Below are 19,213 nucleotides of genomic sequence, written 5' to 3' on the forward strand. Positions count from 1 at the left end.
CTCATATCTGATTCAAAGCTCCTTCACCTACTCTGCTGGACTGGTTTCAGCCACCCCGGAATGGAGGTGGAGGACTGATCTGGCTCTCACACACGTCCTTCTTCCTCTTCCTAGAAAGCACTATTTGTTTTAGGACCATGAAAGAAGGGTAGTAGAGGCAGGGAGGTCCTCACACATGTGCTACCCATGCAGAGTAATCTCTCTTTAGGGGTCTGTGGCAGAAGTTGTGAATCCTAGCTACACAGAGGAATTATGCTAAGAGCTTTAAACCACCTTATGCCTAGGCTCCACTAAGTAATTCTGATATGTTGAGCTCTACTGGGACTTGTGGTGTTTTCAGGAAGTCACACTGACAGGAGCCTCCCTCCCTTCCAGGCTATACTCCTGGGCATTGGAGGGTCCCGTGTGAAGCGGGATCACAGCCTATAGCTAATCCACCTCCCTTCTCCCCAGCACAGTCACATTCACTGCATACCTGTCTCTTGCTGCTATGATCCCCAGAAAGACTAGCCCCCAAACTCATCAACCTTCCATGGCCAACCAGGCTGTGTTAACTCCAGGACCAGTCAGCAAGTCCAGTAACTACACAAATATCTAACCAAGAATGAAATTCCAGGTACCTCTTCTTGCAGTCACTCTAACAATTTACAGATAATTCTTTTGAGATCTGACTCACTTGCCTTAGGAGCAACCACAGGGAGAAGGGAGGGAGAACTCCCTCTTTCTGAACACTGTGTGCCTCTCAAGGGCACTAGCTCTCTCCTTACATTGTTGGGGCTGGACAGGAGGTAAAGCTAGTTCTGCTAAAAACTAGTTCTGGTGTCTATGTAGAGATGGCTGCTCTCAACAGATGAACTTAGAGTTTGTAGTTGATTTGTTACCACAACTAAACGTGAAACCAACTGACAATTTTGCATCTAACACTATCTTTTTGGTCACCCCTTAGTAAATGCTGAATCGTCAAGGCAAAAACAAGTTCCTCACCTCGCTACACACAAGATACTACAAAGACATTTAAACTTTCTGAGGCAGAATTTCCTTACCTTTATTCATTTTTTTAAAATAATTTATTTGTTTTTAGAGACAGTGTCTCACTCTATCACCCAGGCTGGAGTACAGTGGCATGATCATAGCTCACTGCAGCCTCCAACTCCTGGACTCAAGCAATCCTCCTGCCTTGGCTTCTAAAGCAGCTGGGACCACAGATGCATGCCAGCATCGAGCTCCAGAATTTCCTTATCTTCGAAAAGAAGAATTCATGGGATTGTTATGGCACTACAAGTAAATCTAAAATTATAGCTGGGAATGCATTTTGCAAAGTTTATAGCTCTATGCATGTAATGCAGTATTATGTAAATAATGGTTAAAATAATACTTTGCCACTTATTGCCATTCTGCTTATTACTGTTTCCTACTTCCTTGTCTTTTTCTTGGTTTTTGGGTTTTTTTTCTTTTTTTTGAGATGAAGTCTCACTCTGTCGCCAGGCTGGAGTGCAATGACACAATCTCGGCTCACTGCAACCTTCGCCTCCCAGGTTCAAGCACTTCTTCTGCCTCAGCCTCCCAAGTAGCTGGGACTACAGGCGTGTGCTACCATGCCTAGCTAATTTTTGTATTTTTAATAGAGATGGGGTTTCACCATGTTGGCCAGGATGGTCTCAATCTCTTGACCTCATGATCCGCCCACCTCGGCCTCCCAAAGTGCTGGGATTACAGGCATGAGCCACTGCACCCGGCCTTGTTTGGTTTTTTTTTTTTTTTTTTTTTTTTTTTATAAATCTGCTCCCACTAGAATGTAAGCTCCAGGAGCTGAAGACCTTGTCTGTGTTGCTTTCTACAGGGTCACCGGCATCTGAAACAGTGCTAAGCACACAGAGACAGTTAGTAGGTGTTTATAGAATTAGTTAATATTTTTGTTAGGAAGTGGGTACAAATGGTCTTCCTTGACTCATGAAATAAGTTTTCAAAATGTAATCAATGGTCCTTTCCTATCAAAATCATTTCGGGTGCTTGCTAGTGGAGAAGACCCATGAAATCAGAAGCTCCACAGGTAAGTCAGACAGGAACTTATCAGTTCTAGCTGCAAGTCCCAGATGATTTCACCTATAATAGATGGTGTTTACAGGAATGTAAAACAAAAGCCACTCATAAAACCCATACCCATGTAAGGCTTGGTGCCAGCCATGGTGGTAATCTGTGTCTCCCTGGGCAGCATCGCAGCAATGTTGAAATCTGTGATGTGCACGTGCCCTGCAGAGAGAGAAGAACCACACAGAAAGTTAAGTTCCATTCAACCCAGTGGCACAATCATGCTTTTAACTGAAAGCACCCAATTAGTCTGTTAATTCTTGTAGGCTAGTTGCAGTCCATCTCAAGGCCAATATGGTCTTAAACCAGCAATTCTCCATTTCATGATATGCAATGATTCGTCTCTGTAAGTCTGGAGTTCAGCCTCAGAAAGTTTTACCCTTAGTAGTTAAGAATTTGTGGTTAGATAATTCTAGTTAGGCATATTTTGTCTGTTGGTGACATTTTAAGTTGGTTTAGCCTATGAATATTATGAAGGAGACAGCCAAAAGATACTCAAAGTATCATGTTTCCAAACATCTCTTACGGGATTATTTTTTTTAAAGAGTCAAACAGGCTGGGCACGGTGGCTCACTCCTGTAATCATAGCACTTTGGAAGGCTGAGGCGGGTGGATCACTTGAGGTCAGGAGTTCGAGACCAGCCTGGCCAAAATGGTGAAACCCCGTCTCTACTAAAAATAAAAAATAAAAAATTAGCCTGGCGTGGTGGTGGGTGCCTATAATCTCAGCTACTTGGGAGGCTGAGGCAGGAGAATCACTTGAACCTGGGAGGCAGAAGTTGCAGTGAGCTGAGATCACACCACTGCACTCCTGCCTGGGTGACAGAATGAGACTCCATCTCAAAAAAAAAACAGAAAAAAAAAAGAAAAGTAAGAGGCAAATATTATTACTACAAAACTGGCATGAATATGGATACAAATATTTATTTCCTAGCCAAGAAAGCATCCGTTTTCTCCAAGTTTTTCTAAAATATTTTTGTATATATTTTTTGTCTGATACTTCAGGTTGGCCTCATCAGTCTCCAACAAAATAACTGTTATCAAGGGATGGGGGGGCGGTGGGGGGTGGGTGGGAGATCAACTTTAGTTGTTTTTTTTTAATGTAATGTAATTTTTGGCTGGGCGCGGTGGCTCACACCTATAATCCCAGCACTTTGGGAGGCCGAGGCGGGCGGATCACGAGGTCAGGAGATCGAGACCATCCTGGCTAACACGGTGAAACCCCGTCTCTACTAAAAATACAAAAAATTAGCCGGGCGTGGTGGCAGGCGCCAGTAGTCCCAGCTACTCGGGAGGCTGAGGCAGGATAATGGCGTGAACCCGGGAGGTGGAGCTTGCAGTGAGCCAAGATCACGCCACTACTCTCCAGACAGGGCGACAGAGCGAGACTCCGTCTCAAAAAATAAAAATAAAAATAAAAATAATTTAATTTAATTTGAATTTTTTTTTTTTTCTGAGATGGAGTCTCACTCTGTTGCCAGGATGGAGTGTCATGGTGTGATCTCGGCTCACTGCAAGCTCTGCCTCCTGGGTTCAAGTGATTCTTCTGCCTCAGCCTCTCAAGTAGCTGGGATTATAGGCGTGCACAACCATGCCCAACTAATTTTTTTATTTTTAGTGGAGATGGGATTTCACTATGTTGGCCAGGGTGTTCTACGATTTCCTGACCTCGTGATCTGCTTGCCTCAGCCTCCGAAAGTGTTGGGATTACAGGTGTGAGCCGCTGCGCCCGGCCAATGAGTTTCATTTTTAAAGGGATTCTATAAAGAGCACTAGACCGGGAGCCAGGACGCCTGGGTTCTGCCTTGAAATCTGCCTCTAACACATAGTAGACTTTAAGTCCTTTTCCAAGGTGGATCTAAATTTTCCTTTATATAAAAAAAGAAGTGGTAGACTAAATGATCTCCAGGGTCTGTCTCAGCTTTAACACCCAAAGCAATATAGTGTGGGTCTAATACTTGTATTTGGCGGGTAACACACTCTATGAGGTACTCTAGGGTCCCTGCATTTACAGCTAAAGTGAACAAAAGGGCAGTGCCAAAAGCTCAGGCAGACAAGCCTATTATGTTAGCTGTTGGCATGATAGTCATCTGCTTCAGAGAATCTTGAAGTGTTGGCATTTCCATTTACATGTGTCTGTGGTTTTGATGAGATACAGCTGTAATTGGAGGGCATGTCATCAGATTCTTCCAGGGCCCACAGTCCACACTCCCCATATTAAACTTCGTTGTCTGCTCCCTGATAGTATCCAGCCTAATGCTAAACATAAATCTCACTGCCTTTATCACCAGGATTTTATTTTGTGCAGAAAGTGTTTTGGGTTTGTTTATGTGATGATATTTCAGTAAAGTCAAGGTAGCACTCATTGAGTTAAAAGGTATTCTTGCCGCAGTGGCACCAATGCCTGATTTCACTAACTTACTGTATCATAGCGTAGGTTGCCTCCGTTTTTTCTTTTTCTCTTTCTCCCCATAGGTTCTGTTCATAGTGTTGGACCAGTGATTCACAAAGTTTAATACAAATCAGGTGAGTTTGGAGACTGTGGTGAAGAGCCTGTTTCTTGGAGCCAGCCTGCTGGGCTTCAAGTCTAGGTTCTACCACTAACTAGCTGTGTTACCTTGAAAACGTCATGTATCCTCTCTGTAAAGTTGGAAAGATAATCATAGTCTTCTCAAGAGGTTATTGGAAATATTAAATGAAATAATGATTACGGGAGACTTAGCACAGAATTTGGCAAGAAGTAAGTGTTTAATTGTTGATATCTGTCATTATTAGAAACTTCAGTGTAGTTTTGCAAAATACATGTGCCTGGGCTTTGGTCTCCTGAAACTCCAATTCAGTGGGACTTGTAGGAGAGCCAGGTATCTGTAGTAAAAACAACAAATTCCACAGGTGATTCAGATGAGCAGCCAGACATGCAGCTATCTACTTTAGTCTGCATAGATTTTCCAAGCTGACTCAGCTACAAGATTACCTATGCTCATGTAGAAGTGGAAGGTAGAGAAGGTTTTAGAGCCAACTGGTTCCTACAATGTAGTGCCCAGACCAGGAGTAGCAGCATCACCTGGGAACTTGTTAGATATGCAAATTCTTACACCCCCCCCCCCCCCCCCCCCGCTCCTCCCTGAGCTCTATTATACTAAATCAGAAACTCTGTGGGTTGGGCGCCAATGTTTAAATAAGCCCTCCAGGTGATTATGAGACCTAATAAAGTTTGAGATTACAGTTTTAAAAGAGGGCCTGGCTTAGCAGAACATCTCAACTCTGGTGAGTATTCATTACATGTCAGTTGAAAGAATGTTGAATGTTTTCCTTTTAAGTGTTGTTTACACTTACATGATTAATTCAGTTTTCAAAATGTTGTTGCACAAAGTTTCTCCTTTAGCCTAGTGAGGTAGGCCCTATTTTATATATGAGTCATTTATGGCTAAGTTCAAAAGACTCAAAAGTTACAGAGCTGGAGTTTAGACCTAGAATTTTGTCTAGGATCCCTTTGTTAGGCTATGAATCTACCAAAAACTTTGTGTGTATCACAAGATCAAAGAACTGAAAACCTAAAACAATTTCTGATTGGCTCAGAGTTCTAGTCCACTTCCAGGATGCCTACTTAAGGACAGGGAGAAGCTATTTGAGGGTCAGGTTCCACCAGATCTTCTAGCCTGGTGCTCCTGAGCTAAACAATGAAAGCAGAACTTCACAGAGTGCTGGTCCTAAGCCTCAGTCCCAGGTCCGGTTACAGCCATGCCTCGCTTCTACTTACCGTGGTGACCTATCTGCCAGGTTCCCTTCTGTGTTTTGAAAATGAAATTTGACTGCTGGATCACAGGAAAGGGTTCACTCTTCTACTGATTGAAGGACACAAGAATTGTCTTGGGAATGAAGGACTCCTCTGGCTTTTTTTGTAAGCCCAGGCCTTGAGTGAACTTTAGAGCAGAGTTTCTCAACCTCAGCACCATTGAAATATTGGTGCTGGTAATTTTTTGTAGTGCAAACTGTCCTGTGCTTTGTGGGATGCATGCTAGCATCCTGGCCTCTATCCACTAGCTGCTGATATCACCTCCCAACCCTGGCTGGAATCCTGATAATCAAAAATGTCTCCAGAAATTACCAAATGTCCTCTGCAGGGAGAAGCAGTAGAGCAAAATCATGGCCAGTTGAGAATCACTACCTTAGTGAAAAGTTTTTCAGGTGCAAGCCTAAGAACTTCCTAATTTACCATCCTAGGAGAGAGTTTCTGCCTTTTCTTTTTGCCTCTATTGCTTGGGACAGAGGATCATATAAAAAAATCTGAATTCATCTTATAATGCCATTGAATTCAGTCATAATTACTGTCATCATTTACACTCTTACTGCTCCTGTGCACAGCCTAAGGATCTCTGTCATCAACACAGTACTCTAGGGCACCAAAACCACTCAGTTGGCACTGCTCCCAACTTTTAAGTCTCTCCTACTTGCAGGTGTTTAGAATATGTGCCCCACATTTTTCTGAGATGCTTGCTGAAAATGCATATCCCTAGGTACTACCTAGGGACTGATTATCTGGGGATAAGTTACTATATTCTGTACTGTATGTTGTTTTAAAAGGACACTGTCCACTTTATCTTTTGGCATATGTTGAGACTCTGCAATGAAAAGGCTGTTAAGATGGCAGCCTCGGTTTTTTCTCACCTCCTACACCGAGTTTTTGCCTCTATTCCTTGTAACAGTATGGTATTAAGAAACCTAAGTGACAGATGATGACATAATTGTCATTTTCTCTGATATGTCAAGCAGATATTACGGTTCCTCTAATTGTAGCATTTCCTGAATAAGAAAAATACAAGAATTTTAGACACTATGGAATTGATAAAATTGGATGGGGTACTTAAATTGGTAGGAAATGAAAATATACATTAGGATAGTGGGTCGGGAGTCACACAAGACCTTATGCCATCTTGCTCTGAACTAGCAAATGGGACATTTAGGGAGAACAGTACAGATGTGCTCTAAGTTAAAAAAATTTTTTTAAGGCAAATTCTGATGTACCAGAAATATTTATTCACACAGAGGATTTCCCATTTTACAACTGGCTCCTTTAAATGTCAATCTTTTCAGATGAATATAAAGAATATGAATCAGTAAGAATACAAGTTACTGCCTGTTACTGAATCGTGTTGCATTAAAATGTAAGCAACATGGTGTGATACACAGCTCACTTGTAGGGATGGGCATAGGAGGCACCAGAGAGACAGGTGGTTACCCTTCACAGTGGCTACAATTTCCACACAAGAGGCCCATGCGACAGCCCATCAGGGATGAAATATTGTAAATGGAGATAGAGAAGGCAAATGAGGTCTTGAAATATGAGCTCCACATGAAAAGTCACACCAGCAGACACTCTAAAAAGCAGGCATTGATTTGTGGTTCAGCTGATTCTCACAAGATCAGCTGTACATAATGAGCTTGGGGGAGGTGAACAACAGGAATTTATTCATCGAAAAGCGGTTAGTTATGTTCCTTGAGTAATGTCTGAGAGTCCTACTTTTTCAGAATCTGAACAAACAGAAAGTAAATAACTTCAAAAAAATTATTATCTCCAGAAAGAGATCCCCAAGACAATGTTTACAAAAGGGCTCTCAGTCTTTTTTGTTTGCTCACTTCTGTACCATTCATACACAATCCTTCCCAAAGCAATTGATTTTCAAATTGAGTTAGGGTAGGAATATAATACAGAAAAGCCTCTTCTTAATTCACAGGCCAAATTTTAAAAAACCGTGAGAATGAAGGCAGTCATTGTAAATAAGACACCAGATAACAGGGGCAGACTGAGACTCTCTCTCTGGCACACTGGAATGATGGCTTGTATCCTGTAAGCAACAGAGCCCCAGCTCCACAAAGACTAACATGTCATGACTGCACCCTTGCCCCCTGCACACATGAAAGACAGCAAATGGATACAGAAAGTGTAGTTACCTGAGGATGAAGGGATAAACAAAATGGTTTAAACATAAGATCTAACAAGTAGACAAGCAGATTATTTGGTATATCACTTCTGAAATCAAAATAATTATTTGGGAAAGACAGCTTTTGCGATTCTATCTGGTAGAGATTTGGTACATATTAGGTATGTGTCAGCATAGACAAAGTCACATAAAACAAGATGAAGCATTCCCAGCTTCCTTTCCAAGAAAAGACAGCCATGACTACCTCATACGAATTGTACTAATATTTGACTTTTATTGAGTGATTTCTTTGTGACAGTTGTCACATCAAGTACTTTACACGTATTAGGTCTTTACAATGACCCTAAGATGTAAGTGTTCTTTTGATCCCTGAAGAAACTAAGACAAAGTTTAGGCAACTTGTCAAACCTCTCAGGACTAGTCAATGAGTAAGATGGCCGGGTGCAGTGGCTCACATCTGTAATCCCAGCACTTTGGGAAGCTGAGGCGGGCAGATCACGAGGTGAAGAGATCGAGACCATGCTGGTTAACATGGTGAAACCCCGTCTCTAATAAAAATACAATAAATTGGCCGGGTGTGGTGGCGGGGACCTATAGTCCCAGCTACTTGGGAGGCTGAGGCAGGAGAATGGCATTAACCTGGCAGGTGGAGCTTGCAGTGAGCACAAATCACGCCACTGCACTACAGCCTGGGTGACAGAGCGAGGCTCCATCTCAAAAAAAAAAAAAAAAAAAAAAGTAGATGAGTGAAGTGTGTTTTGAATGAAGGCAATCTGACTCCAGAATTCACATTCTTAGCTACACTGTTACACAATTAATCTTTCATAAGGGTAGTCTCTAAGGGTGGTTAAACTTGAAGATTAATTGATTTCTTCAGGTTTTTCTTCATCTGCGATGACCAAGTTGCCAAGAAAATGAGGAGGAAGAAGTTGACTGAAGGAGAACAGCATGTCTTAATGATAGAAATGAGATGAAGCCATGGATGAGACCTGGGATGAAAACACTGTTCTCTGAATGGAGGATAAAGCTTGGAAAGTGTTGGATTGATAGGACCTATATGCCTCCATTCAGGGCCTCTATAAATGGTGGAACAGCAGAAATCATGCACAAAGACACCCAGCTGAGGGAGCAAGTGAGGACTAAATCCTAACTTGGGTTCTTCTTGGTAGGCCATGTGCTGTCAGGAAGCTGTGGCGGGCAGAGGGAGCACTTTTCCCTAAGTTCCACAAAGGTGGCCTCTATAGACTAGAAAAGAAGCTAGTGGTAATGGTTTTTCCCCCCAACAAGAGACAGGGTCTCTCTGTGCTGCCCAGGCTGGATTCAAACTCCTGGGCTCAAGGGATCCTCCTGCCTCAGCCTCCCAAGTAGCTGGTACTACAGGTGCCTACCACTATACCTAGCTCTGGATAGCTGGTATTTTAAAGAAAGTCACCTTCATGCTAAATCTCACCATTGCTTACATTTCTGAGAATCAGAGTCTCTGTTTTCAAATGTCAGAAGCAGTAAAGGTAAGGAAGAAATAAGGCATCAGAAGAAAGTGGAAAAAATCTTTTTGGACAGTCCGTAAATAAGTAATGACACTGAGCTTTGAAATTAGAGGTCATATACCAGTGTTTCTTAGCCCCCTGAGCACAGGTGGGATCAGGCAAATCAGGCTCAAAACTAGGTAAATAAATAATGAGAAATAGATGGTACTTGGAGTTTCAGTTCCACTTGCAAATCCTTTTTGTAAAAATTGAATAAGAAGCTTTTAAGATTTAGGACTCTCCTCATCTAGCAGCCTTCTAAAGACATAACAAAGAGCTTATTGACATTGTTAACATTTATAACATACAGTCTGTGTGCCCTACAGATCTTCCCTGATATTCTAATAAATCCAAATATACACAAAAATCAATATTAGGAAGAAATTATACACATTTAATCACTGCAGGCAAAAGGTTATTCTAGAGGGTATAATCAGCAGTTCTTGAAATTCAGCATTCACTTATCACCATCTTGATTATTGCCATATCCCTATATCACAAATCTGGATAACACATATACTTTTATGTTTTTCTTTAACTGGTTTTTGGCAAACTGAAATTTTTAACGAGAAAACTTGATATCTCTTCTGATATACATTGGTACATATTAGTTATGTGCTGGCATAGACAAAATCACATAAAACAAGATGAAGTAATTCCAGCTTCCTTTCCAAGGGGAGAAAGCCATGACCACCTCAGAAAAATTGTACCAATATTAGACTTTCAATGAGTGATTTCTTCATGACAGTCACTGCATCAAGTACTTTACATGTATTAGGTCAGTCTTTACAATGACCCTAAGATGTAAGTATTCTTCTGTGATATCAAAGTAAATGTAAAAACCAATTTGCAAATGTAAAACCAATTTGCCTTTTATAAGAAAGAATGCAGAAAAGTAGATGCAATTGTTCTCACTCATAGGTGGGAACTGAACAATGAGAACACTTGGACACAGGAAGGGGAACATCTTACACCTGGGCCTGTCGTGGAGTGGGGCAGCAGGGAGGGATAGCATTAGGAGATATATGTTATGTAAATGATGAGTTAATGGGTGCAGCACACCAACATGGTACATGTATACATATGTAACAAACCTGCATGTTGTGCACAATACCCTAGAACTTAAAGTATAATAATAATTTTTTAAAAAGTAGATGCAATGAGAACAAAATAATGTCATGAATGTCTAGATAGATGCTATTGCTGGCCAGATGCTCTCAGCTTGAGGCCTTCTGTATCATTATAAAAAAATAGGTGATTGTGTGTTATATTAAGGTCAAAAAACACTAAAAAATGGTGATGGTTTTCTTGAAGAAATATAGTAGTGGAAGAAAATGGAGTAGAATAGGATTTTCTCATTAGATAAATTCAATGTGATTTAAGGGCATATTGTTGTACTATAACCTGCCATAAGTAATAAAGTTTCCCCATATTGTCTATGAGGAGTTTGTACATAGAGCTCAACTGAATAGAGCAAAATACCTTTTTCATGTGTAATACCCCTCTGCTGGGGATAACCAACTTTTCTACATGCATGTCATGTACTTGATTAGAAACAAATCACTCACTTACCATGTTCATCAAGTAAAATATTGTCAGGCTTCATATCCCTAGAGGAGTAAAAAGAAAAAAGAAAGTTGCTCATAATAAAACAAACAGAGCTAAGGGGTAGGTGCAAGAAAATGCTCAAGAAAGCCAACTAGAGTTGAAACAATGTACTAGCCTCTCAATACTCATCTTCTCATTCAATTCTCACAGTAAATTTATGAAACAGAAAATACCCAATTTCTAAATCAGAAAACTGAAGCTTAACCCAAGGTCACGGAGCTAGTAAATGGAAAAACTGGGCTCTGAACCAAGGCCTCTCTCATTCAAAAACTCAGACTCTAAACTTCCTATAGCATATTGTATCTAAGCATGTAGATATTGGTCCTTCGGATCATGTAAAGCATTTACAGTGCCATAAAGTAACGTTAGTAGTATTAAGCATCATTTTCTTGTGTAACTCTAGAATTACACAGATGATGTGAACTTAAAGACTATAAATGGGAAAAACATGATTGATAATGTAGTTATACAACCACCCCCTGTCTCCCTTTGCCTCCTCACATCCACACCTGCTGTTGCTTTGCCTGAATTAGAGTCCTCTCACTGAGTGCACTCAGACAACACAGATTTACCCTTAACCTCACAGCTCAGATGTCACTTCCTGCCGGAAGCCTTCCTGATTTTTCAATTCTGGGTCAAATTCCCCCTAACCCCATATATTCTGACCACACGGGATACTTCTTCCACCATAACATTTATCACACTTTATCAGACACTTGGTTCTGTTTATTGATAATGGGACGTGTTACTCATTAATATTTTTAAGTAAAGAGTAAGCTGACAGACTTGGTCTGTCAAAGATTAAGGTATTATTATTCTAGCAGCATGAAAGCCATTTGACTAGGCTGAAAATGTGTTCCCAAAACCAGTTTCAGAATTTCGTCCCTAATGGATTCTATGAATTTAGGCTGAAGGGCTTTAATGGTACATTAGGGAAAGGCAGTAAAAATCTGAGAGTGGAAAAGTGAGGGCTATTATAAAGTACAAAGTGATTCTTTGATTCAGGAGTGCTCCTTACTATAATATTCACCAAGGCTTTGCAAACTGTATCGTTCTATCCTCCAAGTATTAACCATCAGACTACTCCCTTCATTGGAAGAAGGTGGGTTTTGTGCTCTCCTATGGATTTTTTTTTTTACTTTGCTATTTTTTCAGTCATTTTAATATAAAAATTATGTGTTTAAAGTGGCCAACATGATACTTTGATGTAGCAAATTTCCAGTATATAATACAATGTTACTAACTATAGTTATCTTGCTGTACATCAGTGTGTAAAAGACTGGTCCAAATCTTTCACTAACTACCCTAGGAATAATAATTAAATAACTGTAGGTCTTATAACATTCTAAAAAAATATTTTGGCCAGGCACAGTGGTGTGTACCTATAGTCCCAGCCACTCAGGAGGTGGAGGAGGGAGTATCACCTGAGCCCAGGAGTTTGAGGCGCATTGCACTATGATTGTGCCCTGAATAGCCACTGCACTCCAGCCTGGGCAACAAAGCAAAATCCCGACTCAAAAACTTTTTCTAATCTCTGCAAGTTTTCCAAGTGGACCATGATGTCAGGGATGGTTTCTTGATTAATATCATATTCTATCCCAGTGCCTCATGGTCAGTAAATGAAGAACTTAATGACACCCAGAGAAATTCCAATGCACTCAAGAAGGCTGATCCTAACAGTATATACAGAGCACTGTGACACTGTGGCACACCATCAAATACTCTCTGCAGCATAAAGCTAGAGATAAACCAGGTATTTGACTCTTTCCACCTCTTCAGATCTGAATCCAGTGAGCATCAGGTACTGTTTGCCAGGTGAGAAAGAGGCCCAGAGGAGCCCTACCAAGGATGGATGAGAGTTGAGTGAGGCAAGATCAGTATAAAATTTCTTGGCCTGAATTTATGAGGACTTCCTGGGAGAAATTAATTGCTGTGGATTTGACATTTTATGAGCTTTCTGTTAAATCCCTGAGTACCATTTTTCTTATTTATTGAATCTATACATCATTGTGCTAACTACTTTTCCCAGAAACTACTTTGAAACTTAATAACACGGAGATCAGAGAGGGAACAATTAGTTTAATGTGATACTTCTTAATTAAATCTTGTATTCATTTATTCATCAGATATTTACCTACTTTGATAAGTCACTGTAGTAAGATACAGAAAACCTAAAGATAAATGAGACATAGTTCCCTCGGGATGGAAAGGATGAGAAAGCTTCATAAAGAACAATGACATAGAATGGGAAAGGGGTATTTTTACCGCAAATTCAGAGAAAGAATATAAGAAAAATTTAAGAAAAATGTATAAGAGAAAGTGGATTTGTAAACATAAAAATAAATTACCTAAGCTTAGATTCTAACTATATAGTTTCTCCAAAACATAACAGGGTAACATCTAATTCACTACAGGGTAAATTGCAGTATGGAAGGTTGTTTATTCATATACCAGGAGAGAGCAAATGAAAAGAAACTTAGTGTGCTCTATTAAAATTCCTACTAGAGCAAGTTGAGATTTTTCTGGTTCTAAATTTTAGCACCACTTCTTTACCTTTTCAGTCTTCTCAAGTAAAAATAAATATGAAATAACTTACAATATATTTCTTTCATTGAAAGTAGTCTATAATATATTTTAACTTAGTGGATAATAAGCCTGGATATGCTTCAAAATCAACTGGAGAGATTTGAACAGTGTGGATTCTCTTGTCAGGGGCATTCAGACCAGAGTAACTCCATCTTGAATAGGTGAGATAGGAATTTAGTGATCAGCAGGACTGGTTTTGCAAGGTACAGGTCACAAAGACCCTGCTGATAGAAATAAGATGCAGTAAAGAAGCTGGCCAAAATCAAGATGGTGACAAAAGTGATCTCTGGTCATCCTCACTGCTCATTATACACTAATTATAATACATGAGCATGCTAAAAGACACTCTCACCAGCACCACGACAAATGCCTTGGTAATGTCTGGACACTACCTATATGGTCTAAAATGGGGAGGAACCCTCAGTACTGGGAATTCCCCAAAGTCTTAACTCATTTCAGCATTAACTCAAAAGTCCACAGTAAAATGTCTCATCTAAGATAAGGCAAGTCCCTTTTGCCTATGAGCCTGTAAAATAAAAAACAAGCTAGTTACTTCTTAGATACAATGGGGTTACAGGCATTGGGTAAATACACTCATTCCAAATAAGAGGAATTGGCCAAAACAAAGGGGCTACAGGTCTCATGCAAGTCTGAAATCCAGCAGGGCTGTATAATCTTAAAACTCCAAAATAATCTTCTTTGACTCCATGTCTTACATCCAGGTCACACTGATATAAGATGTGGGCTCCCACAACCTTGGGCAGCTCCACCTCTGTGGCTTTCCAGGGTATAGCCCCCTTCCTGACTGCTTTCACTGGCTGGCTTTAGATGTCTACAGCTTTTCCAGGCACATGGTGGAAACTGTTGGTGGATCTACCATTCTGGGGTCTGGAGGGCAGTGGCCTTCTTCTCACAGCTCCACCAGGCAGTGTCCCACTGGGGACTCTGTGTGTGGGTTCCCACCCTACATTTCCCTTCCACACTGCCCTAGCAGAGGTTCTCCATAAGGGCTCTGCCCATGTAGCACACCTCTGCCTGGACATCCAGGCATTTTCATACATCCTCTGAAATCCAGGCAGAGGTTCCCAAACCTCAATTCTTAACTTCTGTGCATCCACAGGCCCAACACCATGTGTAAGCCACCAAGGCTTGGGGCTTGCACTCTCTGAAGCAATGGTCTGAACTGTATGTTGGCCCCTTTAGAAACTGCTGGGATGCAGGGCAGCAAGTCCTGAGACTACATAAAGTAGCAAGGCCCTGGGCCCAGCCCATGAAACCAGTTTTCCTCCCAGGACTCAGGGCTTTGTGATAGGAGGGGCTACCTCTGACATGCCCTGGAGACATTTTCCCCATTGTTTTGGCAATTAACATTTTGCTCCTCATTACTGATGCAAATTTCTGCAGCCAGTTTGACTTTCTTCTCAGCAAACAGATTTCTCTTTTCTATTCCATCATCAGGCTACAAATTTTCTGAACTTTTATTCTCTGCTTTTCTTTTAAACCTAAGTTCTAATTCCAAACCATATCTTTATGAATGAATAAAACTAAATGCTTTTAAGAGAACCCAAGTCACCTCTTGAAAGTTTTGCTGTTTAGAAATTTCTTCCACCAGATACCCTAAATAATCTCTCTCAAGTTCAAAGTTACACAGATCTCTATGGCAGGGAAAAAAATGTCACCAGTCTCTTTGCTAAAGCATAACAAGAATCACTTTAGCTCTAGTTCCCAGTAAGTTCCTCATCTCCACATGAGGCCACCTCAGCCTGGACTTTTTCATTCATATCACTATCAGCATTTTGGTCAAAGCCATTCAACAAGTCTCTAGGAAGTTCCACACTTTCCCACATTTTCCTGTCTTCTTCTGAGCCCTCCAAACTGTTCGAACCCCTGCCTGTTACCCAGTTCCAAAGTCACTTCCACATTTTTGGGTATCTTTACAGCAGTGCCCCACTCCTCATACCAACTGACTTTATTAGTCTGTTCTCACACTGCTACTAAAGACATACTCAAGACTGGGTAATTTATAATGAAAAAGAGGTTTAATGGACTCACAGTTCCACATGACTGGGGAGCCCTCACCATCATGGCAGAAGGTGACGGAGGAGCAAAGGCACCTCTTACATGGTGGCAGGCAAGAGACCAGGTGCAGGGGAATTGCCCATTATAAAACCATCATTTCTCTTGAGACTCACCCACTATCACAAGAACAGCATTGGAAAAACCCACCCCCCATGACTCAATTAACTCCCACTGCATTCTTCCTATGACAAATGGAGATTATGGGAGCTACAATTCAAGATGAGATTTGGATGGGGACACAGCCAAAACACGTCAATATCATAAGCAGATAGCTAATGATGAATTTCCTCTTGTTATTTATCATTCTTGGTGACTTCAGTGTCTACACGAATGCTCCATCCAACACCCTGGCCTCTCGGTTCCTTGACTTGCCTCCAATAATCTTTTCATCCACCCTATACCAATAGTTTCCTTATTCTCACTTCCTTAATCATTCCCTTGTCATAACTACAGCCTAGCCCCTGACCAGCATTTATCCAATACAATTTCCAAACTGGCATATCTGTCACACTAAGACCACCAATTATTGACCTTGTCACCTTTTCTTTATACATCAAAACTCTCATATCTTCAATTCCTGCCCATAGTTCACTTTTAACACTCTTTGTAAGAATCCTTCATTCTCTCAACCCCCAGTCCCTACTAGCATGTAAGTTCTAAGTGAAATGACTTCTTTTCTGTATTGTTCAATGCAGCAGCTCCTGGACTCATAAAGGTACCCAAGAATAAAGTAGGTGCTCGAGTAACTATTTGTCATAAAAATGAACGAATCCTGGCTCCCTGGTTTCTCAAATTCTTGGAATACTAAGCCCTGCATGTCTTTTTTCCCCTAAGAAGAGAAGAGAAAACAAAACAAAACAACATATCCCCACCCCCAAAACAACCCAAACAAACCCTGTGTGCCAGATGCACCATATTTATCATTGGCCAACTAAGAAACTTGACTTTCTAGTAAGTGTATGAGTAAGAGTAATAAATAAGAAGTGATTTATGCCTGTTATGAGCCTATGATTTCAGAGGGACTACGGAATTTTGGGAGTGATAAAGGGAAATTCTAAGACACACACTTTGGAAATTTTTCATTGCATCTTGGTTTGATAAAACAAAAAGAGCCATGTCCTGCTGAACCAGCTGATTCCAGCTGTGAAAACTATAAATAGCAGAGTGGAAATACAATGCTCCTTGTGGCAGGATCCAAAGAAGAATTGATATATCTGCTATTCTCACTTGAATGACTTTACAAGACATTAGCGGAGTTAACAGGCTAATTATATCCCTTCATTGAGTCTCCCCTGGAGTCAAGTTGCTCACCCTGCAATCCTATACTAGATACATGTACATGAAAATAGCAAACAAGGAAATTGGCATATCCAAGCCAAAATCAACTCCTTCAGTGTCCCATGGCCTTCTGATGGTCCATAGTTTGTATTTAATTCTTTGCCACATAACAGTCTCTTAGATTGGGCCAATGCCAAGTTCTGGAGAGGGGAAAAAATCCTATACACATAATTCTGTAACATATTATTTAGGGTGTCACAAATGGGCTATTGATCTCAAAAAACAGACCTATGTTAAGAGGGAGTGAGGGGAAATTATAAGGAAAAACGGTTTGGAACAGGGGGCAGAAGTGAAAAGCTGTCAGGGTTAGATGATTAAAGACTACTAGGTATCATCCTCCTAAGATGGTACCTGACAATCTTTGGTTGTAATCCCAGTCGCTCATTATGTAATCTTGGACAAACGATCTAAACTCTCTAGAGCTTAGCATACTAAAGTTTACTGAAGTATAGTGGGCATATATAGTATTCCATGTAAGTATATATACCTACAAATAGCCAGAGGTGATAGACAAAATATTTAACAACTAGAACAACACAGTCATCAGTCATCAGAAGGGATGGTGATGGACGGTGATGGAAGCCTGGAGCAGTGCCCTGAAGGACCTCTCCTGGGCCAGGAGTTAGCACTTCAGTTGCTGGGTCAAGGAAGGGAGCAGGTGGGGAATGAGGGGGAGATTGGAAAAGGGGCTAGAGTAGCAGGAAAGTTCAGGCATGAGCTCTTCATCAGCCAATGCACTGAAATACAACTGATATGACCAGGCCAGTGTATGTAGATTAAACATGAGCCCTGTATAGGCTATACTGTGTGTAGTGTATATATGTGTGTAGTGTATGAGTATGTATATATGTGTGTACATATACACTCTTCACATATATATATGCATGAGTATATTAGTATAGTACTTAGTAATGTTGGTAATAGTCTCAAACACAAATGGTCCTATCCAACCCCAAGGATTTCTAGGTTGATTTGGGAAGCAGTAGATAGTAGAGGTTTAAGAGTTTGAATTCTGTAGTCAAATGGCTGAGGTTCAAATCTTGACTTTGCAGCTTACTAATGGTCATTTTGGTTGCCTTTCTAATATGCATTCTTCATTCTCTTAATCATTTCAATTTTCAATTGGGTATTTTCACTTCCCTGTAGCACACACGTTCACGGACACATGCACACACGTGCGCGTGCGTGCATGTACGTACACAAACACACACACTGTATTTTGTGTGCTTTGGGAAACCTACTCTACCCTGACTGTAGGGAAGGATTATGTGAGTCAGGTCTAAGTAAGAGTTATCCCATCCCACAGGCCCTGTTATTGGTTCAGGGATGGGCTGATGGCCCAATTTAAGCCACTGAGTATCAGAAAGAGTTACGCTGTGGGCTTCTGAGGAAAAAGCTTCCTTGCTGTCCTGGGTAAAGTTTTGAGAAGGAGTATGATTCTTTAGATTTAAAGAATTTAGCATGCAGCCCTGGGCAGCAGGCAGCTTGCTTGCAATCACATGGAGGAACAAGCTGAGGATGAAGTGACCACATGGAAAGGAGAGAAGAGAATGAAAAAAAAAACCAGTTAGTTGGTGATACTCTTGAGTTGTTCAATCAAGATACCCTTCAAGTCCAGCACACATCTGGGTTTTCTGATTTTATAAGATAATAAATCTCTTTATTGTTTAAACCATTATGAGGTTTTCTGTTGAGAACAAAACCATGTCAGTAATAAAACTTTCTGAGACTCAGCCTTCCACATCTGTAACTGAGGACAATAATCATATCTACTTTATAGAGTTGTAGTGATTTAGTTAAATGGCACATGTAAAACTCGTAGTATAGTATTCCCCCCTTATCTGCAGTTTTACTTTGTTACCCACAGTCAACTGTGGTCCAAAAATAGGTAAGTACAGCACAATCAGATGCTTTGAGAGAGGGACTGCATTCACACACTTTTACTCCAGCGTATTGTTATAATCGTTCTATTATTAGTTATTGTTAATCTCTTACTCTATGAATCAAACTTCATCACAGGTATGTACAAAAGGGAAAAAACATAGT

At 40.7% G+C, this 19,213-nt stretch overlaps 1 protein-coding gene across 2 annotated transcripts in view; it reads right to left on the bottom strand.

The window, feature by feature from the left end:
* The window catches only part of STK32A (serine/threonine kinase 32A), a 157,275-nt gene that overhangs the window by 33,731 nt on the left and 104,331 nt on the right, over window positions 1-19,213 (bottom strand). For both annotated transcript variants that reach the window (XM_033180746.1, XM_033180747.1), the window contains exons 6-7: window positions 11,129-11,166; window positions 2,161-2,250 (exon numbers count right to left, since the gene is read on the bottom strand). In XM_033180746.1, the coding sequence (XP_033036637.1) occupies window positions 2,161-2,250; window positions 11,129-11,166 (128 nt within the window). The remainder of the gene's footprint in view (window positions 1-2,160; window positions 2,251-11,128; window positions 11,167-19,213) is intronic.

This window comes from Trachypithecus francoisi, unplaced genomic scaffold (assembly GCF_009764315.1).
Source record: "Trachypithecus francoisi isolate TF-2019V2 unplaced genomic scaffold, Tfra_2.0 Lachesis_group2, whole genome shotgun sequence".
NCBI classification, from domain to species: domain Eukaryota; kingdom Metazoa; phylum Chordata; class Mammalia; order Primates; family Cercopithecidae; genus Trachypithecus; species Trachypithecus francoisi.